This window comes from Mus pahari, chromosome 2 (assembly GCF_900095145.1).
Source record: "Mus pahari chromosome 2, PAHARI_EIJ_v1.1, whole genome shotgun sequence".
NCBI lineage: Eukaryota > Metazoa > Chordata > Mammalia > Rodentia > Muridae > Mus > Mus pahari.
The window spans coordinates 90,548,616-90,575,111 of NC_034591.1; the positions used below are offsets into that span (position 1 = coordinate 90,548,616).

The 26,496-nt window shown below is 48.3% G+C and overlaps 1 protein-coding gene across 2 annotated transcripts in view; it reads right to left on the reverse strand.

Moving 5' to 3' along the window:
* Positions 1 to 311: 311 nt before the first annotated feature.
* Positions 312 to 26,496, reverse strand: part of Tcf7l1 (transcription factor 7 like 1) — a 166,758-nt gene continuing 140,573 nt past the window's right edge. The window contains exons 4-13 of one of the 2 annotated variants that reach the window (XM_021189693.2): positions 21,936 to 22,019; positions 21,609 to 21,650; positions 6,732 to 6,864; positions 5,838 to 5,940; positions 5,567 to 5,650; positions 4,367 to 4,507; positions 3,631 to 3,790; positions 3,429 to 3,536; positions 2,389 to 2,464; positions 312 to 934 (exon numbers count right to left, since the gene is read on the reverse strand). In XM_021189693.2, the coding sequence (XP_021045352.1) occupies positions 501 to 934; positions 2,389 to 2,464; positions 3,429 to 3,536; positions 3,631 to 3,790; positions 4,367 to 4,507; positions 5,567 to 5,650; positions 5,838 to 5,940; positions 6,732 to 6,864; positions 21,609 to 21,650; positions 21,936 to 22,019 (1,365 nt within the window). In that variant the 3' untranslated portion in view covers positions 312 to 500. The remainder of the gene's footprint in view (positions 935 to 2,388; positions 2,465 to 3,428; positions 3,537 to 3,630; positions 3,791 to 4,366; positions 4,508 to 5,566; positions 5,651 to 5,837; positions 5,941 to 6,731; positions 6,865 to 21,608; positions 21,651 to 21,935; positions 22,020 to 26,496) is intronic. The other variant, XM_021189698.2, reaches the window with a different exon arrangement.

The following is a 26,496-nucleotide window of genomic DNA, read 5'->3' on the forward strand; positions in this document are numbered from 1 at the left end:
ACAAACATTTGGGTGAGGGAAACAGGACTGACCTGGAGGGAAGGGTGCCAGGCTAGAACTCCAGGCCCGGCCATGTTGCGGATACGGTGGGGGAGCTAGGGCAGGTGGGGCTGGCGGCGACGGAAAGGAGGGCAGAGAGCCAGGAAGAGAAGAGGTAGAGAGGTATCTCTCGCCCAGGTGTACCCACCACAGCGCAAGGGGAGGGAGGGAGCAACACACTGCTTTTCAGTGCTTTCTTGGGAAGGATGGGCTTTTCGGGGAAGGGGAGAGGGGCAGGCTTTGCTTTGTTTATGTTTTCTCCTTTAAAAAAAAAAAATGCCTGAAGATCAGCTACTGGATACATCTACACTGGTAAGGCACCGCTGTTACCAGTCACTTTACAGAACAGTCCGGAGTGGTCAAATATTGACCAATAATGCTTCCTTTGTGTTTCCCCCTTCCCTCTTCTGAATCATTACTACTTGGAGTCCCGAGACAGCCTGCATAGAACCCGGGGCAGCTTAGTGGGCAGACTTGGTGACCAAGGAAAGAGGCTGGGCCTGTAGCACGGGAAGGGCCTGGTGGGCATGGAGCGTAGCTGGGAAAGAAGGGGGAGAGGTCAGCAGAGCGGCGGGCATAGAGCCCAAGGGCAAGGGCCTGGACAGGAGTGGGGGCTGGCTGCCCATCTGGCTAGAGTTGCTGGCGGCGGCCTTAGCCGACAGGAAGGCAGCGGAGTGGAGAGCCAGCTGGGCCCGGGTCTCCGGTTTGGTGGTGAGTGACAGGGGCTGGGCTTGCTCCGAGTGGGTAGCCGCTGGGGCAGCTGGTGAGGCCAAGGCTGCGGAGGGCGTCGCAGGGGAGTCCAGCGTGCTGCCGTGGGAAGACGCAGGGCTATCACAAGGCTTCTCAGGGGGCAGGTACTGAATGCATGGCTTCTTGCTCTTTGAGGCCAGAGCACCTAAAGGTACAAACACAAGGAAATGAGATTAGCTGTCTTCTGACACACCATTACGGGTGGTTGTGAGCCATCATGTGGTTGAATTCAGGACCTTCAGAAGAGCAGTCAGTGCTCTTAACCACTGAGCCATCTCGCCAGCCCAGCAAACGGAACCTAACCGCTATTTCCACAACATTCATTGTGTGTGTGTGTGTGAGGGTGTGTGTGTGTGTTACACGACATCTAGAGTTGGTATACGGTGATGGAAGATATGCATAAACTTTATGTTAATATAAGGCCACTCACTCAAGAGGCTTGAGCACCTGGGGATCAGGTATTTGAGAAGTGGAGTATGGTGGCACCTTGAAGCCTTGAGTCTCCCAGTCAGGCCTCACACAGTAGCACCCGTTTTATGTGGTGCTGGGTGTCAGGCTCAGGGCCTCATGCATGCTTAGGCAATCATCCCACCAATGAGGATTTTCAAAGATTCGGGGATTAGGAAACTACACTTACTAACAACACCCAGTGCCCAGAGAAGGCACAACTCAAAGACCAAATGCCCAAACTGACAAAGACCCACTCAGAATCTGACCAGAGAGCAAAGTTCAAAGCCCATCACTTCCTCGTCTCCTCCTTAAACCCATAAACAGCTGAGCTGAATCTACTCAGTTTATGGACTAGAACGTTCTCCTGATGTACAACCAAAGAGAACCTTATTCCAGCGAAGTCAACTAATTGATGGTCAATCTATCTCACCATCATCATGGAAACACACCTCTGGGTGTGTCTGTAAAATGTTTTCATAAAGGTTTAACAGAGCAGGGAGGATCCAGCCTGAATATAGACGGAGGCCCTGGGCTAAATGGAAAGGAGAAAGTGGGTAAGGACCAATTCATCTCTCTGTCTGCTGGCCAAGAGCACACAGCCATCAGCTGTCATGCCTTCCCACCATAATGGACGGTGTCATCCAAGCTTCGAGACAAAACAAATGCATCCTTAAGTCACCTTTTGTCAGGTATTTTGTCAAGGCAACGAGAAAGTAACTAATCTGGGTGATGTGTCTATCTCTAGCATACCGCCTTTGGAAGGGAACTTCAGAGGTAATTCAGCTGGCTCCTGTTTTTACCTTAAGCATCGACTTGAGGCACAACTCTAAAGGGACAATTCAGCTGCACTGAGACATGTCTGAGCTTTGAAGATTGTTCCCAAACCCCCTTGAAAATATTTGTTATCTTAAAGAGAGGGACTGGGAAACCCTAACCCTCCAAAACTTTATGTGAGGGAGGGTACTGGGGCCAAACCCAGGATTGAGCGGCTGTGTTCTCCGTCTCTTACTTGGTCTTCTCTGAAAGGAAGTGCTGCTGTCCTGCTGAGGTTGCTCAAGAACACCCTGAGTCTTCACAGACTCAGCTAATATAAGCAAGAGTGTCTGGGACAGTGGGAGGGGAAGCGAGGGGCACCAACGCAGGACTCACCCTCTGCCTCTTGGATTTGCGGCTGAGACTGTGTCTGTGACAGCTGCTTTTCTCTCTTCCTCTTCTTCTTCTTCCCCTGAAACACATGGCCACGGGACTGATGAATGAGGACAGAACAATACCGGCCTGGCAAGAAGACCCCAGACTACCCCAGAACAGAGACGGCGGCCCTTCTCCTGATGGCTCCTGGGTAAGGTGCTGGAGAACTGTCCTGGGAGGTGAGAGAAAGCGACCCTGCCCTCATTTCTCAAAGTCCCTCTGGTGGGGGCATCCAAGACTCTTGCTCCTGATGGCCTTCAAGCTAGTCTGTCTCTTGCATCCTTTATTCCCTAGAAGAGTGGTTTTAAAAGCTTCTGTCCCTCCTCCCCACACATGAGTGTGTTTGTGAATGTGCACATGTATGTGTGTGTGTGTGTGTACACAAACAAGCATGTGAGTACGTGCAATGCACATGGGGACCAGAGGACAACCCTGGACGTCATTCGTCAGGCACGGTCTGCCATTTTTGGAGACATGGTCTCTTCACTGGCCTGGAACTTGCCGAACAGGCTAAGCTGGCTGGCTGGCTGGCTAGTGAACCCCAAGGATTGCTCTGTACAGGGCTGGGTCTAGGTACACACCACCATGCCCCAGTTTTGCATGTAGGTGTTAAAGATTAACACTTGACCTGTTGGCAAGCAGGCAGTTCACCTACGGAGCTGTCACCCTGGCCTGGTCACTGACCTTTCTGAGCAGTCCCAGGTCTCTCTGAAAATTTGATGCAGCTACTATGAACCCCCTCACCAGATTAGAAAAAGGAAAGAAAAAGTAGAGAGAATAAAAGCATATATTAAAAAAAAAAATCCAACAAGTCTCGTGGAATTTCTAGACACAGCCCCTAAAACTTCAAACTTGGCTTCCTTATTTCCAGGAAACATGGCTTCTCCTCTAGAATCAACCCGAAATAGCTTGCTCTCTCCCCTCTGCATCCTGAAGATGCCGTTCCCAAGGTCTGAGTTCCGGCACGCACGCAAGCACGCATGCACAGCATGACCACTTACATAGTTGTCCCGGGCTGACCAGGTTGGGTAGAGCTGCGCGTGAAGCTGCCGTTCTTTCCGGGCAAGCTCATAGTATTTGGCCTGTTCTTCTCTTGACAGGTTGTGCCACTGAGGGAGAGAGGGTGAAGACACACAGAGCAATCAGGGAAGGAGGAGACACTGAGGCCCCCTGCCAGGACGAGTTAACAGGAGCAGGCATTACCTTTCTTCCCAGGATTTGGTTAATGGCTGCACTTTCCTTCAGGGTACACTCGGCCACCACCTTGGCCCTCATCTCCTTCATATACAACATGAAGGCATTCAGAGGCTTCTTCACGTGAGGTTTCTTCTCCTCTTCCTTTTTCACGGTAACTGGGGATTTCCTGGGGAGGCACAGGGCTGTAGGTTAGGCATCACCATCATCCGACTTCCCTCATGCCTGCCTTCACTGGGAGGAGAGGCTTGTTTGGTGGCCATGTGTGACTGCTTTCAGGATCTGGGTGGGGGGGGGAGGGGGCAGGAGGGGATAGAGGGAGGAAGGGGAAGGGAGGAGAAGAAAGGAGAAGGGAGGCAGAGCGTGGCCCCCCTCAGCCATGGGTCTGGTGGTCATGTGGGCTTTTCTGCTATCTTTCCAGCAGAGGATAATGCCAGGGTCTCTGGCACCAGCTGTCACGAGTCCTTGAGTGAATTCCTTTCTCCTGTCCTGGCCTTACGTTTTACTGGGGACCACAGGGTAGGGAGGGAAGCCAAAAGCTTCCTTAGCTCCTCACAGCCACAAGAACCTGCCTGAGGGCAGATGCATTAGGTCCTAAAGGAAGGGCCACAGAAAATCAAAGAGAACTGCCTGCACTGGAGACGCCAGGGTTTGGACTGCCAGCAGGAGAGAAGACCACAGGGCACAGGCTGAGCAGAGTGTGGCCAGCTGCTCACACCCCTCCATCCAGAGGGAGCTCACTTACGCACTCACTGCAGGGCTCAGGCTGGGGGGCGCTGGCTCCTGCTTCACGATGGGGGAGACGATGGCAGGATGGGGGATTCCTGAGGTGGGCAGGCCAGGATGGGCAGGAGCCACCATGTGTGGGAACCGACTTGAGACCAGGCTGCATAACAAGGAGTCACAAGTGAGAACGGATAGGCAAGGGCTGTGAGCCACCCACCTCACAGACAATGGTCACCCACAGAATCAGGCGGTCAGTTCTGGGGGATGCCTAATGACACTGTCCCTTCCCCCAACACACACAGGGTACCCAAGCCTGGTGCTGGATGCAGGCAGAATGAAAAACTCAGAAGGCAAGAAGGTCAGAAGGCATGCATGGGCTACTGCAGGACTATAGGTCGCCTGTCACTGGTACTTTCACTGTCAGATAGACCCACCCCTGTGAGAAATCCCTATACACTGTTTCCTTTCCTGGCATTACCACGGAAGATACACATTTCCTTCTAGTCTCTGGCTTCAGTGTGTCATGTTCAAATGACTCTGTTCCACAGAGTATGGTAATTAGGGATGTGGAAGGAGGGATTAGCTGCTCACGTGTGTGTGTGTGTGTGTGTGTGTGTGTGTGTGTGTGTGTGTGTGTAGTAGGTCCTGGGGTGCCCATTCCATTCCATGGGGTTGTGGTGTAAGGAGTATGGGGTAAGAGCTAGTCCCTCATCAAAGAGAAGGATCAAGGAAGCCGGGGCGGTGGTGGCGCACGCCTTTGATCCCAGCACTTGGGAGTCTGAAGCTGGCGGATTTCTGAGTTCAAGGCCAGCCTGGTCTACAGAGTCAGTTCCAAGACAGCCAAGGCTACACAGAGAAACCCTGTCTCGAAAAACCAAAAAAGGGCTGGTGAGATGGCTCAGTGGGTAAGAGCACCCGACTGCTCTTCCGAAGGTCCAGAGTTCAAATCCCAGCAACCACATGGTGGCTCATAACTATCCGTAACAAGATCTGACGCCCTCTTCTGGAGTGTCTGAAGACAGCTACAGTGTACTTACATATANTAAATAAATAAATCTTTAAAAAAAAAAAAAAAAAAAAATCAAGGAACCCCACCCCCACCACGCCTGCTCACTAACCACTAACCTATAGGTGACTGGCTAGCTTATGGTCAGAAGTGGCAGTCACTAATATCCTTGGACTGTGACATCATGCTGGCAGCCCCGGCCCGAGGACTCACCTGGACATTGAAGCGTTCATGGCGAGGGCAGGGTAAGGATGCCGGAAACCACCCGGAGGGAGAGAGTACATGGGCTGCCCTTGCCTGTGAGGGTGAGGAGGGAGGAAGATGATTTGGTCAGCCAAGCTGGAGAGGAAGATAAGAAATGGAAGGAAGACAGAGGAGTTGGGAGGAAGCTGTCCAGGGCAGGAGTGAGGATGTCTAATTCCTAGAGTCCAGAAGGGCAGAGCTCAGTGGAGGGGGAGGGAAGAAAGGCTTTGAGTTTCCTTACTGTGGGACGAGCCAGCCGAGGGGATGGGGGATTTGTCCGACAGCTCCTGGAGACAGTGGGTAATACGGTGACAGCTCAGATGGATGAGGGGGCCGGGGGATTCCTGCTTCCAAAAAGATATGTCAAATGCTTCCCTCACCCAACCTTTGAAACCCACATAACATCCCACGGGAGCTGCGTCCCCTGCGTGCCTGGGTGGTCCACACTGCGGAAAGCCCTTGTCTCTCATCATCTCATCATCTCTGCTCCTTTCACCTTCCAGTAGCCCTGGGCGGTCAAGGCAAGGGCACCCAAGGAAGGGAGGACCCAGAAACCCTCTCTCTAGCTACCCGGAAGCCATCTCTGCGGATGTAACTTTTGTTGACTACACAGGGAGTCATACAAGGCCCAGGAAATACCCAGCAGAGAGCAAAAATTACCCCAAGTCCTCATTTATTTAACTTTCTATAAAACCAGCTTCATTCCCCATACTTACTCTGCCAATAAACCACCCGGCCTCTAAACTCTGGGTTTCTACTCTATGGTCTTTTCTCCCTACCCCCAAATCATCATTATTTCTTTAAACACAGGCTCTAGAAATTCTTAGTGTTACAATGACTCAGTAGGAATGTCATGAAGTCCTAGGCTTCCAGGTACGGACAGGTGAGGCGGGCAGTTAATTATCACTTTCCACACATTAAAGCCAGCTCCACCCCCATTGTTTAAAAAGCCATTTTAAAGTCTGTCCAGAAGGCTCTATTTGAAATATGTGGTGTAGTGGGCACACGTTCTGGTTATAGAGGCCCAGCCTCAGATGACTAGACAACCCTCTGAATTTACAGTGGTCCCAGGCCCTGTACTTAACCCCCCCCCCCCCACTCTTTGGGAGCACAGCTTGGAGCAGGGACCACTCACCTGTCTTTGGGTCGATCTCTGGGGACAGATGCGTGGGAGGGGACGCAGGGGAGAAGTGGTCGTTGCTGTAGGTGATGAGAGGTGTCAGCGGGTGCATGTGATGAGGGTGCTGAACAACAGGAACTTTGTTGGACTGCAAGAGAGAGAGGAGATGGACTAGGCACAGAGGCAGGAAGATGGTGTGTCCAACCAGCTGCCACTCACAGGTGGCTCCTTTCAGTGTAACACCCTCTCCAGCCCTCACAACTGGCCTAGAGGGAAGGATGAACCCCCCCTCTAGTTCCCACACAGCCCCCCTTTACAGGTACAGCCGGGCACTTGTGGGCTATGCAGTTCTGATAGGAGCTCTCGAGTTTATGTAACCACGGTTCTGACTTTACAGATGAGGAGTGCTTTGACCTCTCTGTCACTTCCTGTAGCCCCTCTTTTCATCCGACGTGCATACCACAAACTCCGGTCTGCTCAGTTCCCCGGGCTCCTGGGTTTACAAGTCTTATAGCAGGTAAAGTGGGCAGAGCAGAGACGAGAGGAGGGAAGCCCACCCTGGTCGTGAGGTGTGCTGCTGGCCTTGGAGGTGCAAAAAGGCCTCAAACCGAGTGCTTCCTTTTCCTCTGTACTTGTTAGGTGTAGCAGCATAAGGAATGTTAAAACTTAAATACTGTCTTCACCTGTTTAAAGATTTATTTACTTATTTTACGTATGTGAGTACACTGCAGCTGTACAGATGGTTGTGAGCCTCCATGTGGTTGCTGGGAATTGAATTTTTAGGACCAATGCTCACTCTGGTCAACCCCTGCTCGCTCAGGTTGGCCCTGCTCGCTCAGTCCCTGATTGCTCGGGCCCAAAGATTGATTTATTATTATACGCAAGTACACTGTAGCTGACCAGGTGCACCAGAAGAAGGCGTCACATCTCATTACGGGTGGCTGTGAGCCACCATGTGGTTGCTGGGATTTGAACTCAGGACCTTTGGAAGAGCATTCAGTGCTCTTACCCACCAGCCCATTCACTTTGGAAAAAAAAAATTTTTTTTTTTTAAAGTTTTTTAGTTTTCTAGAGACAGGGTTTCTCTGTGTAGCCCTTGCTGTCCTGGAACTTACTCTGTAGGTTCTCAAACTCGGAGATTAGGCTGCTTCTGTCTCCCAAGTGCTGGGTCTGAAGGCGTGTGTCACCACACCTGGCTGCTTTCACTGTATTTCCTGGCCCTCACAATGCTGCTACATCCATGAATATACAGCACAAGAAAGAACATGTGCAATAACTAGCTCTGACATCGGGTTTTCAGGAACCTAGTGAGTGCGTCCCAACGATGTACTTGGATTTATAGGGGCCAGCCTGTCAAAGGCACTATAAATTTTTGGCACTATAAATGTAACAGGGCTATTGAAATACAGAGAATGTTCAGTGGGTCAAGGTGGATGCCTGATAACCTGAGTTCTACATCTAGATCCCACAGGGAGCCTCTGACCTCCACAAGAACACCATGGCTCAAGGATGCCCACCCACATACACACAAAGAAATATAATGAATAAAAATAAAGAGAATTGCACAAACCATGATAACATTCATAAACGGTGATTGTAAAACTGACTGCTACATAATCACACATCTAAGCCAGCCCCTGCCAACAACTTCCTATGTCGCTTATTTATTTTTAACTACATCTCATTATATAGTCTAGGCTAGTTTCAAACCCATGATCGTCCACTCCAGCCTTCACCCAGTTTTTAATTTATATTTATTTGTATCACTTCATCATTTTAGAGCGAGAAGTCTTAGGCTGGGATATGTAGCTCAGTTGTCTAGCATCCCTGAAGCCTCATGTTTGGTCCCCAACTCTGTGTAAAGTGGGTGTGGTAGCATAAACCTGTAAGGCAAGCACTTGCACTCAGGAAGTAAAAAGATCAGAGGTCAAAGGTTATTCTTTGTTACATAGTAAGTTAAAAAGCCAGCCTGAACCAACCCCGCCCATAAATAAAGTAAAAAGTTTCAGTTGCCTGCCTACTGTTCAGTCAAATAACACATAACCCGAGTTCAATTTGCAAATCTAGGTATAAATCTAAATGACCTGTGGATTATAATTTTGTACCACAAGGGGGCATCATTGTCCAGAAAATGAACCGCAAGGGGCTGGACAGGAAGTAAATGTTGCTGAGCAAGGGCTGTCCTAGAGGCTGGCCTGTCCTCACCCACTTCTCTCTCCAGCTGTCCCCAGGAGCTCGATGATCACAGCAAAGGCTGAGGCCACCGGTCAGGAATGCACAGCCTCAAGTGGACAACCTCAGGACAAGACGTAGGAGCCACACGGGCTTGCTCAGCAAGGAATGTCCCATCCGAAACAGCCAGATCCTCCAGCAAGCTACGTAGGTTGAGCACCTTCTCAGTCTTGACAAGTCCTCTCCCTGATCCATTTTAAAGTTTTGTGTGTATGTGTACACAGATGGAGACCCAAGGAGTCTGACACTGGAGGGCTTTCCTTGATCTCCTTCTGACTTACTGAGGTCTCTTGCTGAACCCAGAGCTTGCTGGTTTTGGCTCGACTCCTTGCCCTAAAGATCTCCATCTTTATAATCTGCTAAGCCCATGTAAGGCTGCCCGCCTGCCTAGGTTTCTCCTGAGTTCTGAGCATCCCAGTTCCCTCTGGTCCCCACACTTTATCTGCTGAGCCATCAGCCTGCAGCTGAGGCAGGCTTTAACTGTGTGACTTAAGCTCTATAGGAAAGCAAATGGGTCCCCAGGGCATATTTTAAGGCCAAAGTAAAACCAACCCCTAAGGGCTTCCCATGGAAAACCCTCTACCAGAGGCGTCCCCCTCCCTCTTGTTGTCCTTCTTCTTTTATAGATTTATTTATTTGCTTAGTTCATGTATAGGATTGCTCAGGTTTTCATGCACACCGGAAGAGGGCATCAGATTCCATTCCTGATGGTTCTGAGTCACCATGCGGCTGCTGTGAATTCAACTCAGGAGGAACAGCCAGCACTCTTAACCACAGAGCCATTGCCGGGCGTGGTGGCGCATGCCTTTAATCCCAGCACTCGGGAGGCAGAGGCAGGCGGATTTCTGAGTTCGAGGCCAACCTGGTCTACAAAGTGAGTTCCAGGACAGCCAGAGCTATACAAAGAAACCCTGTCTCGAGAAAAAACCAAAAAAAAAAAAACCAAAAAAAAAACCCCCCCAAAAAAAAACCACAGAGCCATCTCTCCAGTCCCCTGTGTTTCTTAACCTGATCAGAAATAAGCTGCAGGAGATTTATGGCTCAGGAGAGTAGACCCTTCCCTTCTGCCGTCACTCACGATGGACAATGGCTGCCCAGGAAATCACCCAACATTTCAGTAGACAACTAACACTATTCAGAACAAGTTGTGTCAATTGTCCATGATCCCATAGCTGATAGAGAATGGCAGGACTCCGAAAATGTTTGCAGTGACATCAGTTTCTTTGAAACATCCCAAAGTCCATGGGAGGGAGCGGTTAGGGAGAAGGTCCAGGAGAGGTCGTTCCTCCAGACACTGTGAGTGGTATCTGCCAGAGCTGGTCAACTGTGGGGCTGGGAGGAGATCCCAGAGGACAGAGACTCCAGAGCAGCACCCTGTCACCCTCCGACTCTGCCATCTGACCCGGGTCCTCTGCCCCTTAGCAGCTAAGCCAGGGGTCCCTCCATTTCTTCTGTCATCCGACCCAGGTAAACAGAAGAAAGTGTCAGCTTTGCCATATCTCCTGACTCAACCTCAGGTTGATATCCCCAAGCTACTGTGTATTTCCTAAGTGTGTTCTTAAGGTCTGAATGGCGACTTAGCTGGGCTCAGCTAAACTGAGATGTTACAAGAGGAAGGACCAACACATGAGCAATGTGTCAATCAGAATACAATTCCAAGGTCCAGTTCTCTTGCAGCAGATCACATGTTCCACATGGCAAGGATTCATCTCCGGCTTGTTTGCTTGTTTACTCATGTTTTCAAGACAGGGTTACTCTGTGTAGACCCGGCGGTGTGGGAACTCACTCTGTAGACCAGGCTGGCTTCAAAGTCATATAAGCCCTCTTGCCTCTGCCTCTCTTTTTTTTTTTTTAATTTATTTATTTATTATATGTAAGCACGCTGTAGCTGTCCTCAGACACCCCAGAAGAGGGAGTCAGATCTCGTTAAGGATGGTTGTGAGCCACCATGTGGTTGCTGGGATTTGAACTCTGCACCTTTGGAAGAGCAGTCGGGTGCTCTTACCCACTGAGCCATCTCACCAGCCCCCGCCTCTGCCTCTCAAGTGCTGGGATTAAAGTCGTGCAGCATCACAGTGGGCTATTCATTCCTAATTTTAAAACATTTAAACATTGTATGTGTGTGTGTGTGTGTGTGCGCGCGCGTGCGCACGCGTGCTGATGCATGTGCAAGTGCATGCACACACATGTCACGGTGTGCTTGTGGAGATCAGGGGATGGGTTCTCTCCTTCTATCACGTGAGATTCAGGGCTAGACTCTCAGGTCTTCAGGCAAGCACCTTTAACCACAGAGCAATGTTACTGTGCTCAAAGCATAGATTTTAAGAGTAAATGTATTCATGACAGTGAGCATGCCTTACTGACCACCACCTGCCCAGATCTGCTTTTGTTTGGTTTTTGTTTTATCTTGGTAATTTACTGGCTTAAAGTTTTATGACAGAGAACAATGTTCTTCGTATGCACCCCATCACAGATAACTAAAGAACTCTTCCTTAAGTAAATTCCTTAGATGATGGTCTCCTTTTTAATTATGCATATTTGCCTCCCCCTTCCCTCCCCTCCCCTCTCCTCTCTGGTATCTGCCTGCCTCTACCTCCCTAGTCCTGGGATTAAAGGCTAGGATAAAGCCACCGTGCCTGGCTTTATTTTTCTTTTATATATATATATAATATTTATTGACCTTATGTGAATCAGTGTTTGCCTGTGTGTATGAATGTGTAGTATGTAAGCCTACTTAAGTTTGATGCCCACAGAGGTCAGAAGAGGGCATTGGATTTCCTGGAACTGGAGTTAGGATGGTTGTAAGCTACCAGGCGCTGTGATCCAAACCTGGTTCCTGTGCAGGAGCATCGAGTGCTTTTGACTGCTAGCTCTTCTCTCCAGCCCTGGCCCCTCCTTGAGTGGCCTCTTTACTTAAAGAGAACCTGACATACAACGTCAGAAGCTACTCTGTTCTGCTGTCTCTTACTTTCCCCAGATGCCAATTTCTGGATTCCTCCCCAATTTCTGGTCCCCTATTTCTAATTACACCCAAGTCTATCTTAAATTTAGCAGAAAAATAATCTAGAAGGAGCCAGCTGGCGCAGACAGTAAGGGTGAAAGATTTATATGCAACAAGAGCCAGGCAAAGAAGAAGTTAATTAAATTTTGGACAAGAGGGACTTGTGAGATGGCTCAGCTGGTAAAGGTTTATGTCATCAAGCATGACAACGTGAGTTTAATCACAGGAATTCACAAGGTGGAAGAACAAAGTGACTGCTAGACGTGATCCTCTGATTTCCACCAACACACCACGAGGCGCTTGCTGTTCCTTGGCCCCCAATAGTTAAATGTATATAACAAAACAAGCCAGGTCAGGCGTGATGGCACACACCTTTAATCCCAGCACTTGGAAGGCAGAGGCAGGTGGATCTCTGAGTTCGAGGCCAGGAGGCCAGCCTGGACTATAGAATGAGTCTCAGGACAGTGAGGGCTATACAGGGAAATCCTGTCTTACAAAACAAAACAAAACAAAAAGAAAAGAAAAGAAAAGAAAGAAGAGGACTATGTAGTGACTGACTGGCAGAGCAAGCTAGGCACGCAGTGAGAGGAGGGGGGACCCTGGCACAGGAACACTAGTGTAGATGCTAGGTGGGCAGTAAACGTGGTACTTCAGGGCCACTAACAGAGGCCATGGACTGGGCAAGAGAAGGAGGCAGTGAGGCCTCGCACAGGAGCAGAACCCTGGGAAAGGCCTGGGTTCCAGCTCTGGTGCCTCGGGTACAAACACTCCAACTAAGCTTGGTTGGATGACACACACATGTTACCCCTGTTTCCCAAAGGATAAGAAGCTGAAGTTAGGGCAGTGAGCTACCTCAGCAGGCAAGGCTTCCGAGCCTGATGGCCTGATTCTGACTCCTAGGACACACATGATGGAGAGAACTGACTCCCATGAGTTGTCTTTTGAGCACTACATATGTGCTACACACACACACACACACACACACACACACACACACACACACACAAAGTAATTTTAAGGGCTGGAGAGATGGCTCAGTGGTTAAGAGTACCAACTGCTCTTCCGAAGTCCTGAGTTCAAATCCCAGCAACCACATGGTGGCTCACAACCATCTGTAATGAGATCTGACACCCTCTTCTGGTACAACTAAAGGCAGCTACAGTGTACTTAGATATAATAATAAATAAATCTTTTAAAAAAGTAATTTTTAAAAATTAAAAAAAGAAATGGCTAGGCAGTGGTGGCTCATGCCTTTAATCCCAGCACTTGGGAGTCAGAGGTGGGCGGATTTCTGAGTTCGAGGCCAGCCTGGTCTACAGAGTGAGTTCCAGGACAGCCAGGGCAACACAGAGAAACCCTGTCTCAAAAACAAAAACAAACAAACAAAATAACCCCCCAAACAAACAAACAAACGACAACCAAACCAAAGCAAACAAACAAATGAAGTTGAGGCCAATCTGTGTTGAGACCATGTCTCTAAATAACAGCACAAGGCCAGAATCCAAAAATGAAACATTCCAACCCCTAAGACAGCAAGGATCATGTTGTAGGCCAGTAAAGATGTAAAGATAAGGCAAGAACCTGCAGGCCAGGGAGAGAGGATGCTCTGGGATTGGAATGTGCCGGCGGGTCCTTGTGTGCAATGGTCCTTGTGTGCAATGCTCTGTCTCGATGGCTTTGCAGATTGGACCTTGACTATAATTCTTTAGCTAACTCCTTCCTGATCAGAGGTCTCGCCTCCCTGTTCTCGTTAGCAGGGATAACACAGGGAACAGAGGGATATTTTATCTTTGTGCAGTGGGTACTACTATTCCTTCCTGTGTGTCCAGACTGGCTTCAAACTCTTGGCACTCCTCCCTGGTGACAGGCCTCCCTCAGTGACCTGGCCTAGCAAAGAAAAACATTTAAAACCCCTGCAATCCAAACTGTTAGAATGTATCTTATTTCGCCCAGGTTACCAGAACTGACTGTTGTTTCTTGATCACCAAGCTCAACATCTTTGCTTAAAGTCCATTTTAGCTGGCATGATAGATCTCTGGGCTACGAGTGAGATCCTCTCTCAAAACAAATCAACAACAACAAAACCACACCAGCATGGCACACCATGGCCATGGATGTGGGGGGTCAGAAGACAATTGGCATAAGTAGATTCCGTCCTTCCATCATATGGGTCCTGAGGATAGAATCAGGTCACTAGACCAGGTGACAAGTGAGGTAAAGGCCCTCACCGCCAGTTTATGTATCCGTGGTATCAATGGCACAAGTGTGCTTTGCTACATTGTCGATTCTATCTTTGTGAAGGCCGGAGAGTGGGAGGTATGAGAATTTCAAAGAAACTAAAGGACAATGATTACAGAAAGAAACAGAATGATGGTTCTCAACCTGTGACCCCTCTGGGAGTCAAAAATACCCTTTCACTGCGGTAGCCAACAACCATCGGAAGCCACAGGCATTTGCGTTATGATTCATAACTGTAGCAAAATTACAGTTATGAAGCAGCAGTGAAAATAATTTTATGGTTGGTGGTTGCAGCATTAGTAAGGTAAGGTTGTGAACCACTCAGTGGAAGGAGTGATGCAGGCCCTGCCCTCCCGTCTTGACTGCCTTCTCAACCCAGTGGGTAAATACTCGATGAGAAAGCATATGCACACCTTCCGATCCTCTCCCCATAAAGCACTCACTAACGACCAAGGGAAAACAGCAGCACCTACATACAATGGAAACACCTGGCATCAGCTAATCCCAAAGCCAACATCTCTAACAGGGGACTGTTGACACAGTGGGCCCGCTCCTGATAGGATGAGACAGTACCTAAAGTGGGCTAGCTCATCTGACGTCCCGGGCTCCCTCCTGCCCACTGAGTTGAGCCTGGTGGCCTAGGCGTGGAATCCCAACACACGAGGAAGGAGGGTCAGAAGTTCATGGCAGTCCGAGAGAACATACCAAGTCTGAGGCCAGCCTGAGCTCTGTGGGGTCATTTACTCAACAAAACAAGAACAACAGAAAAACCCAAGAAGGAAATGGCTGGGTTTATGTGAGAGTCAGGGAAAGGAGAGCTGGGCTGAGGCCCTGGGCTGACGGAAGCTGAAGTCACGCCAATAAAGCCTAAAGGAAGAGTGCAGATGGAAGACGCGACTGCACCATTATTACCGTGGCCTAGAGAGCTGCATGTTATAAGCACATGACCATGCATGCATTGAGGCCAGAGGAGGACGAAGGACGAGGGGTGTCCTGATCCATCACATTCCACCTTACTCCCACCTCTCCTCCCTCCTTTCCTCTCTTTCTTTCTTTCTTTCTTTCTTTCTTTCTTTCTTTCTTTCTTTCTTTCTTTCTTTCTTTCTTTCTTTCTTTCTTTCTTTCTTTTTTAAGAAACCTACAGTGTTCAGGTCATGTTTCCAACTTACTACCCACATAATCAGAAATGGAAAAGATAAGAACGGAGAGAGAGGGAAAAAAACCACAGGATCTGGCTAGATTTGTAGATCTGGATAAAAAGTATGTGGGAGTTTCAGGTAGGAAAGTTTGAAACTATATTCAAATAAAATTAATATTAATTAAAAAGTATAGTCAATATGGGAGAACAAATGGAATGACTGTTAGGGACTGCAGAGACCGGAGTCTACACAGGTGTCCTGAGGAGATGGAGAAATAACACAAATTTCATTTATTCACTTTTTATTTATTTATAAATAGGACTTCATATGGCCATGTATAAATTTCATTTATAGATAGATTGCAGACAGAGAGACAGACAGAGAGACAGATAGACAGGGTCTTACATAGCCCAGGCTGTCCTTGGACTCACTATGTAGATAAGAATGACCTTAAACTCTTCTTGGCCATCCTCCCCCTACGCTCTACATGCTAGGATTACAGACGTGGACCACCATATGCCCCTGCCATGTACAATACTAAGGGAAATCCCAGTCAGCGAGTCTGAAAGTATTCACATGCTAAGCAACCTCAGGCTTCTCCGCGTGGGGCGGGGGCAGCGAGATGGTCATCCTTAGAAGGAGAGCATCCAGGCTCTGATCCAGCCACCCATCCTTTGGCAAGAAGCTCTCCAATATGCTTCTGAGAATGAGCCAATGGATAATAACAAAATAGGGTATTCGCTATTAAAATATTAGCATAAGTGGCCGCGGGCTGCGGGCTTGGTGTTTTATTTTTGTTTTTTTAACTCATGAGCCTTCCCTTCCCCCATGCTCCAGCCAAGTCTTGCTCTTTTAAAAATGTTATTACAGTTTTATTTATTGACTTTTTCGTGAGCATGTGTATGTGTGTGGAAGCTAGAGGCCAACTCGCAGGAGTCTGTTCTGTCCCTCTGCCATGTGGACTTTGGAGACTGAACATGGGTCATCAGGCTTGGTGGCCAGCACCTTTGCTGACAGAATATGCACAGGGCCCTGAATTCAATCCTCAGAGCCCCTAAACCAACTATGGTGTTGAGTGCCTGTAAACACAGACAGACAGACACAGACAGAAAGGCAGACAGGCAGGCAGACACACACACACACACACACACACCAGTGGCACATTATGTAGCAACACATACATGCCACGTCAATTATCTTCCCTTGTGCCCTTTGGCACTTTCTCAAGTGACATAGTGAAATGAACATAATACTTTTATTATTATTATTTTTTTTTTGTAATTGCTTCTTTCTGTTTTTGAATACTTGCTATGTAGCCCAGGTTGGCCTGAACTTCTAAGTCTCAGACTCCACCTCCCAAGTACTAGGATTACAGGCATATGCCCGCACACCTGACTCATGCAGCATCACACTTATCATTTCTGAATGAGAAGAGGGAAATGACTCTGGGGTAAGGAGATGTATACACGGGCTGTCCACCTTTCTCAGAGACCATTCCCCACCCCTGCTCACTTAACAAATTCTCCTGTACATATGGAAGATGAAATACTTGTGAACAACGGCAATACACCGCCGCCCCCCCCCACACCCTCCAGGAAGAGACTGGTGAAAGGCAGAGTAGGGCATGGTCAGTGTGTGTCCCTAAGTAGTGAGATTGTGGTGAACAAACACCACAGTTAGCGCCACAGGGGACTAGGTAGAAGGTTAAGAGCACAAGCTGCTTTTGCAGGAAACCTGGGTTCAGTTCCCAGTGTCCAGGTGGTGACTCACAACCATCTATAACTCAAGTTGTACACCGGTGGGCCTCAACCTTCCTAATGCCGTGACCCTTTAATACGGTTCTTTATTTTTTTTTTTTTTAAGATTTATTTATTTATTATATGTAAGTACACTGTAGCTGTCTTCAGACACTCCAGGAGAGGGCGTCAGATCTTGTTATGGATGGTTGTGAGCCACCATGTGGTTGCTGGGATTTGAACTCCGGACCTTCGGAAGAGCTCTAACCCACTGAGCCATCTCACCAGCCTTAATATGGTTCTTTATGCGGTGTTGACCCCCAACCATAAAATTATCTTCATTGCTACTTTATAACTATAAATTTGCTACTGTTGTGAATTATAATGTAAATATCTGTTTTCTTGGTGGTCTTAGGTGACCCCTATATAAAGGTTGTTCGACCCCAAGGGCTTGAGAACCGCTGTTCTGGTGCTCTGATGCCCTCTTCTGGTTTCCTGAGGCATCAGGCGAGCACATGGTACAGTCAGGCAGGCAAGACTCATGCACATAAAATAAAGTCTTTATAACAAAGCAGAACAGGAAAACCAAATAGTAACAGGCGATTTTTTTTCCTATCTTTCACCCCCATCTTGCTTTAGAGGTGTAAATGGAAAGAATACTAATCCCCAGCCCTGCCCCCATTACGCCGGGTTGACACTCACTGAAGACTCCCTTGACAGACTCCAGCCACATGACTCACCAAATCTCTGCAAGTGCGTAGCCTAGTCCCTTCATTGGCCCTACTCCCTGGGCAAAGCTTCTTCGAATAGTTTACTTCTGATCTAAGCTAAGTTTTCACAATCTAGAGTGTTTTTACTTCTCTAATCCAAAAAAAGAAAGAAAGAAAGGAAGAAAGGAAAAAAGAGAAACCAACGCCCCACTTCTGTGATCTTGTCCTAAGGAACTTCAGGTCCAGCTCACACCCTCTGGCTTGGACGAGTCAGATTCTGTGATTAGGGAGCACCTCTCTCCCCTGCTTCATGTCTTTGATTTGCAATTACGGGAATGATTCTCAACTCTGGCTGCCCCTTAAAGTCGCCGTGGGGAGCTTAAAAAATTAAGATATCAGCCCCACCCCAGCCCAATTAAATCATATCCTTGGGGGATTAAGATGTTAAATTCTATGGGCTCATTATCTCTATTACCTTCGCAATCTGTCCATTTGTTTTGGCACCTAATTCGGGCCCTCATTACCTCTTAGTTCTGCTAATTAAACTCGATGTTAATTGTTCATTCCCTCTCTTAATTTCTTAACAATGATGACCGCGGCAGCAGTGGTGGCGATGGTGGTGAAGTGTGGTGACCGTTTGGAAAGCTAACCCTTAATGAAGAGTTACTTTGTGTTGGACACAATGCTGAACTCATTACAGCACACCAGCTCATTTCTGCACAACTCTATGATGTCAGTGCTCCTCTAATCCCCATTTAATAGATGAGGAAACTGAGGCAGAGAGATGATGTAATTTGCCCAAAGCTGCGAGAAGAGAAGGAAGCAAAGCCGGGATCAGAGCCTGCAGGTTTCCATGGCATCCACGACCTGCGCATCTCAAGGCAGCACCCTCTGTTCTTGGGAGTTTAGAGAAGCTGCTGGGCTCTAGGTTCATATTAAGGATTTCCCCTTGGGTGTTACTGAAATTCTTTTTAAACACTGGGGATTTAATGTTTGCTTTCTATTTAATTTAATATTTTTAAAAGATTTACTTATTATATTTATATGAGTACACTGTTGCTGTCTTCAGACACACCAGAAGAGGGCATCAGATTCCATTACAGATGGTTATGAGCCACCATGTGGTTGCTGGGAATTGAACTCAGGACCTCTGGAAGAGCAGTCAGTGAGAGTGCTCTTAACTGCTGAACCATCTCTCCAGCCCTTAATTTAAATTAAAAAAAAAAAAAAAAAATACAGGTTCTCGCCGGGCAGTGGTGGCGCACGCCTTTAGTCCCAGCACTTGGGAGGCAGAGGCAGGTGGATTTTTGAGTTCAAGGGTAGCCTGGTCTACAGAGTGAGTTCCAGGACAGCCAGGGCTACACAGAGAAACCCTGTATCAAAAAAAAAAAAAAAAAAAAATAAAAAATGTCTTAAAAAAAAAAAAAAAAAAAAAAAAAAAAAAAAAAAAAAAAAAAAAATACAGGTTCTTCTTATGTAGCCCTGGCTTGCCTGGAACTTGCTTTATAGACCAGGCTGGCCTAAAATGTACAGAGATTTGCCTGTTTATGCCCTCCCCTCCCCCCTCTCTGTGTGTATGTGTGTGTGTATGTGTGAGTATATGTATGTTGTCTGTGTGTATATATGTGTGTGTGTGCATGTGCGTGTGTGTGTGCATGTGCGTGTGTGTATACCACAGTCTGGTTGTGGAGGTTGGAGGGTAACTTGCAGGGGTCAGTGCTCGACTACCAAGTAGGTCCTAGGGATTATACTCAAGTCATCGGGCATGGAAGCAAGCACCTTTATCGGCAGAGTCATCTTCCCAGCCTGTTTTTGCTTTGCAGTATTAGAATAGAGAGTGTGATGATGTGGAGTCCACTGGAAAACCATCTGCTTCACCATCTATAAAGCAACGTGTGCCATCAGTTCTTGCTTTTCTGTACTCGGACAAAATGAGCTCTCTGTGTCCCCCCCCCGCTGTGCTGGGATCTCCAGACCACTCATCTGCACTCTCCTGTCTCATCCACTCATCTGCAGTGTCTGGATGATCGGCAGCTGCAACTGCGAGAGGCTTCGTGAGAGGTTAGGAATTTCATATCCTTTTCTGTAACCCCGAGAAAGGCCTGAGCAGCGGTTTACATGAGGAAAAAGGCCAAGAGCCAATAGTGTCCTGGAGTGAAGGAGTTAGGAGTGCTCAACACTGTCAGCTGCCCCCTAGATGGTGCCTAGAAAGTGAGGAGATGAGTGAGCGCGGCAGTTAGAGCTGGGCTGGGCTGCCCTGGGTTGGCCGGGAAGGAGATGTGACTGGATGTTAGTGGATGTGTAGGGCGATGCTCACAGGGAGGATGGGACCTTAGATGTGAGTGGGAAATGGTGTCCTCTAAAAGGAATCCATGAGAAGTTAGCCTCTGAACAAGAGAGAGGGCAGAGAGCCCTGACATCTTGGGGTTTGCTGTGGGAGGCTCTGGGGTGCCACAGAATGGGTGGGGGTCAGCAGAGATGGTAGGCAGTGAAGAAGATAGCTAACCATCCTTCCCTGGGTCTGATTCAAGCCACTAGAGGGCACCTGTACCTCATGCTTACCATCCCAAATAGAACCTCGGGGATTAGAACCACGGCCATGGCACAAGGGTTCAATAGTGTGGTGACAATATACAGACCCTACCTTGCATGTCTTGGGACAGCCTACCCTGGGTGGCTAGCTCTGCTCCACATGGCTATTCCTGTCTACCTCCTGGCAGAGGGCTGCAACAGTCACGCGAGAGCCGTACATGACGTCATGTTGTAGACGAATAAGACTAGGGCTCTCTCTGAGCTGGTCCCATGATTGCTGGAAACAGCGCAAGTTTGTCGCACCTCTATTTATACTCTGAGTGTATCTCCTCCCTCACAGCTGCCCTTTAATGAGCAAGGATTATCAGTATATCTCAAAATGTCCTGTGTGAGAAAACAATATGCCTGGGATTGGCTGTAAAGTAAGAGAGGCAGGAAAGGACCGTAAGTGGCGGCAGGCAGCAGGGGAGTTTGTTTTGTATAATGTATTCTACCTCCATAGATCTTTATATTTGTCTCTAATAGTTTCAAAGAGCGTCATGGAACCCTAAGGCGGTGAGGAAGCCCTCATCTCCTGTCTATAAAGTGGACAGGTTGAGACAGGTGAACATCCTCTGTGACTCTGAGACTCGCTAGCAAGATAGTCACCAGATAGCCTGGCAGGCCTCCGAGGAGCCTGGCTTTACTTCCTGGAAGATGGAATGCCAGAGTTAGATTCCAGCCTCATCTTTTATATGCTTTGTGTGCCAGTGCTGTGTCCTGAAGAGGTGAGGAGCCCTGCTGGGACCCCACAGTTCCTGGCTCCCCTTTCCTCCAAGGTCCCAGTGTTGCCACAGCTGTGCGTGTGGAGCAGCCGTTGGCCACATTTAAACGGATGCTTCCCTTAAACAGCTGGTAAAGAGGAGCCCCCTTAACTGCAGTCTTCCAGCTCCAGGGAGAAGAGGAGGGGTTCTGAATGAGCACCAACTGGACAGAAAGGACCTCTTGTTCAAAGGAAGTGGGGAAGGATTTGAAGCAGGTGGCCCGGAAGAACCGGGGTTAATGGTCAGGGCCATGTGCCTTCAATCAAGCCTTCCAGGTGCTGTGTGCTTTTGTGCTGAGGTGGACAGAAAGGTGAGGAGGGTGTCTAAGACTGTGACCTTCGGTAACCCCTAACTGTGCCCACACCAGGTGTGAGGGTTAATCTTCATTGTCAATTTGCCTGAATTTACAATCACCATGGAAACACCCTCTAAACACCCTCCAGGTGTGTCTGTCTGTAAGATTGTTGCCAGAAAGATTTAACTGAGGAGAGGGGGACTCACCCTGAACGTGGGAGGCACCATCCAACGGGCAGGATCCCCATACTGAACAAAAAGGAGAAAATGAGCTGAGCGCCAGCATGCCAGCATCCGTCACTCTCTGCTTCCTGACAGTGGCTTTACCAGCCGCCTCACACTCCTGCCACCGGGACTTCCCCACCAGATAGCCGGTCCCACCAAACCGTGAGCCAAAACCAACCCTTCCTCTGTTAAGGCAGATATTTTAGCACAGCCGTGAGAAAAGTGAGACACCAAGGAGACAGACTCAGGAAGCTTCTGGAAGGGGGAAAGGTGTCACAGACAGGGCCCAGGAAGCTAAGGCAGACTCACCAAGTGTGCTGGAGATGGTGATCTTGTGTCCTTGACTGAAGCACTGGAGGGGACATCGAGGAGGGGCCATTTCATCTGTAGATACTGCATGGGGGAAAGAAAACATGAAGCGGTGAGATCAACTCTCCCGGGCTCTCAGAGATGTCACCAGCTGTAAGCCCACAGATCCTGAGGGCCAGTTACCTCCACTGCCACATGGCTCTAATATGGCCCAGCATACATTTATTGCTACTCCACAACCGCCATCCATCATCATGGCCTGGGGCCAAGACATTAAACTGCTCAGTAAGTAAGTAAGTAGTAAGTGGGGAGGGAATGGATACACTCCCACATGACCATCGTCTTCAAAGAACCTGTCATGGGGACTCAAGTCTTCTTTAGTCCCCCTGTGTAGCAAGGCAGATCATCAGAGAACAGATTCCCAAATCTCATCTGCCTTCCTCCATTAAGGCAGATATTTTAGCACAGCCGTGAGAAAAGTGAGACACCAAGGAGACAGTGCCATCACCGATGGCACTCCCCAAGAAATGCACTTGTGGAGTGGAAACAAATAGGTAAAGCATGGGATAGGGCAAGGCACTGGTCCAGGGGGTAGAGTATTCAGCTAACATGCAAGAAGCCCTATACCTAACCCTCAACTCCAAATACATGGGGTATGTGTGTGTGTGTGTGTGTCCTGCTGAAATCCTAGCTCTTGTGGGTAGAAGTAGGAGGAGCAGAAGTTCAAGGTCACCCTCAGCTACATAACAAGTTTGAAGCCAGTCTAGAATATATATGAGGTCTGTCTAAAAACAAACAAACAAACAAACAAACAACAGCAAAACTCCTACCCACCCCACAATCAAGGGTCATGAGTAATTATCATGTTCATTTCTTCGTTTGAGGTAGGGTCTTGTTACACAGTCTTGGTTGGCCTGGAATTTATCATTTAGACCAAGCAGGCCTTGAATTCTCATTGATCTTGTTGCTTCTAAACCTGGAGTACTCCGATTATAGGTGTGTGCTACCACGCCCAGCATCTATTCATACTGATGGATGGTGACCTTACTTTCATTAGTGTCTGTCAACCTTGGAACTATCACCCAGCACCCCACCTTCTGCCATTCATCACTGGAGGGGAGAAAAAAAGGAATCGCTTCCATACTCACGCGCATACAAACTCACGCATGCACGCATGCTCTTGGAGAAAAACATTTCCTTAACTCGGGTATGGCACTGCTTGACGGGAAGGAGTCTAGGGGAAGTGGTGGACCCTGGGCTTTGAGCACAGCCACAGGTACAGATCTTACTCAGCCCATGGAGGTTGTGACCCAAGACACATGACTTAACAATCTGGAGTCTGTTTTATCACCTGTGCGGCAAGCTATTATGACTAACTTTACAGGTTGTTAGCAGGAACCGGACCACGTCAGGCACTGAACACTGTCTTACACATGGGAGATATTTGATAAATGGCAGCTCTTATGTTCATAAGCAAACCATTAGTCTTTGCCAGGAGCAAAAGCAAGCATGTTGTCCTAGAGTCAACATTGACAGGGTTCTGCTTCTGGGCAGCCGACCAGCGAGGCAGCGTGCGTGTGCAGGAGTCCTGAGACTGCTTTGAGAACTACATACAATTCTTTGAGAAGTGGAGGCTCGGGACGACTTTCAGAGACTGAAGGAAGCCTTTGAATCATCCTTGGATTTCACGGGGGGGGGGGGGGGGCAGGTGTGGAACTAGCAGAAGAGCAGCGTGGGCAGGACAGGGGCGGAGTTTTTAGAAAGGTATTCACAAGGTTTGTGGGTATAGCTGGGGCGGACAGAGTGCTTTCCCAGCATGCATTGAGGCCCTGGGTTTGATCCATAAACTGAAGGCAATGATGCACGCCTGTACTCCCGCCTCAGGGGAGGTAGAGGCAGCAGGGACCAGATGTTCAGTCATCCCCCTGTTGCATAGAAAGTATGGGACCAATTCTGGCTACACGTAATCTTGTCTGACAAAAAAATAGGATGGGGTAGGGAGATGGCTCAGGAGGTAAAGGCATCGAGGAACCCTGAAGCCCACATAAAAATTGGGATTCCAGGAGTTTCACTGTGAGATGGGAGACAGAATTGCCAGGAACTTCTAGAGCTAGCCAGCCTGTGGTACTCAGCGCAGCATCAGAGACAAGAAAGATCTTGCCTCAACAAGTGGAAGGTGGGAACCAACAGCCCGTCATGCCCCTTGCCAGAGTACCAGCCTACAGCTCCTCCTTTGTTCTGATGGTCTCCTACTGTGTGACTTGCAACAGAGTAACAAACATTGTCTAGAATTAACATCCATGTCTCAGGGTGGTGGCCTTTAATCCAGCTACCTTGGACCTTGTTTAAGAAAAAAAATAAAATAAAATAAAAAAGTAAGTGAAGCAAAATACAAAAGCGAAACAAAGTGGGGTGATGGTAGCGCATGGAATCGCTCCAGTAATTTGCCCCAGAGAGCTCTTTAGATGGTATCAGGGTGGGCCAAAACTATCTGAATTTTGGTTTGGAACAATGTTTGGGGTCTTAAACATGGCTTTTTTTTTTAAAAAAAAAAAAAAACACGTTGATGGCCTCTATCCATCAAATGCCGGCAGTCTCCCAGCCTCTCTTGGCAATTAGAAATGTTTCAAAGTCAGGGATGAAGAGATGTCTGAGCCATTAAGAACATGTGCTGCATTTTTGGTTCCCAGCAACAATATGGCTTAAAACTGCTTATAACTCCAGATCTAAGGGATCTAATGCCCTCCCCTGCCCTTCACAGGCACTGCACAAACACATTTAACAAGATGCCTTTCTTGGGCTTCCAGTAACAGGGAGAGACCTTTCTGCCTCAGTGCCCCACACAGGGGTCATAGGCATGTGCCAGCATGCTCAGGTCCCATGCTAATTATAACTGAGAATGGGAAGCTTACATGGTAACAGTCTTTAAGCCCCGCCCACCACTGAAGTCTGGCTGCTTTCTGATTATGTCTGAGAGCAAGTGGATGTGGACAGTGGTCCTGTCATTCTGGTCCCATCCGGCTGTAGCCACTCCTGGAGGTCTGAGGAATCCGTTTGGAAGGTAGAACTATGTTAGTTCTCCTTTTAGCGACTTTTGTCCCTGTGTGGTGTACATGTGTGTTTGTAGGCATGTTCATGTGTATGGATGTGCATGCATGTGTGCTTTTCACCTTCTCTATTGAGGTAGGGTCCCACAACTCAATCCCACCCAGAGCTTGCTGAATCCCACTCTGCCTCCTAAACACTGGGATTAGAGCTGGGCCACCAGATGGGCACAGTTATGTGGACACCAGGGATCCGAATTCTGGTACTCATACTCCTGTGACAAGTGTTTTAACCACTGAGCCATGTCCCCAGCCTCCTTTTTAAACAGATTTTTGAAGAGAGTCGTGGTGAGGATGGCAGACCTTTAAGGCTCCCTGACACTTACAAACCCTCTGGATTACAGCACAAGCAGTGGGGAATTCTAAAGTGCTTCGCGGGACCACGAACTAGGGCAGTAGGAGGTATCAGTGCGAGCAGCATGCAGGCATCTGCAGAGTTCTGAATGCCTAGATCACGCCAGTGGAAAGAAACTGCTTTCCCAAAAAAGATTTATTTATTTATCTTCAGTGTTAATTCTGTCTCTGTGTGTTGTGTACATGTGTGTGGGTACCCATACAGGTCAGTGAGTTGGATCTCTTTGGGCTACAATTACATATGGTTGCGTAAGCCATGAACTATTGGTGTTGAAACTAAACTCAAGTCCTCTGCAAGAACAGTACCCACTTTTAAACACTGCAACATCTCTCCAGTGCCAAGAAAGCTCTTTTTGGCAGTGGTTCCCATGAGAGGCCAGCCGCACAATTATCCTGGAGGTCACTGCACATGGGTGGAGCATGTCTGTGGGGATTAGGCTGAGCTAAGACTCCGTGCACAATAATGGTGTGTGGACAAATTAAAACAGGTTTCGCCAAGCCCTATCTAAGCTCCGTTCAACAAGCTGCCTGAGGCTCAAGCTTCGGACCAGCATATCACAGCCGGGCATCAGTGCAGCCGATGCGCTCACAGCCTGGTCCAGCTGCCCACCTCTCCTGGGATGACCATTGAAGAGGCAAAGCTCCCTTTGTCTTCAAAGTATCAATGCAACTGTTGGAGCTTCTATGACCAAAGGATCCCTCAGCATTCAGACAGAATATTGCCATGCCACTGAATCTTCAATATACTGCGTCAAAATGCTACTGTCTCTTTCGACACATACTATGGGCTGATAGACAGTTTCAATTTTCACAGAACCTTAGAAAATGGCTAGGGACTTACCCTTCTGCCATTCTGGTTTATAGTTAAGTACAGTGAAGCTAAGGTTTAAGATGTATCTTTTCATTGGGGGCCACCAAGTTGGTAAATAGGTAACGGCCCTTGCCACCGAGCCTGACGAGTAGAGCTTGATTCCTGAGGCCTACATGGTGGAAGGAGAGAACAGATTGAAGTTGTCCTCTGACGCCACACATGTGCTGCTGTGCCAATCATTACCCCTCTGAATAAATGAAATAAAAATCGCTCGTTTAAATGTGTGCATGTG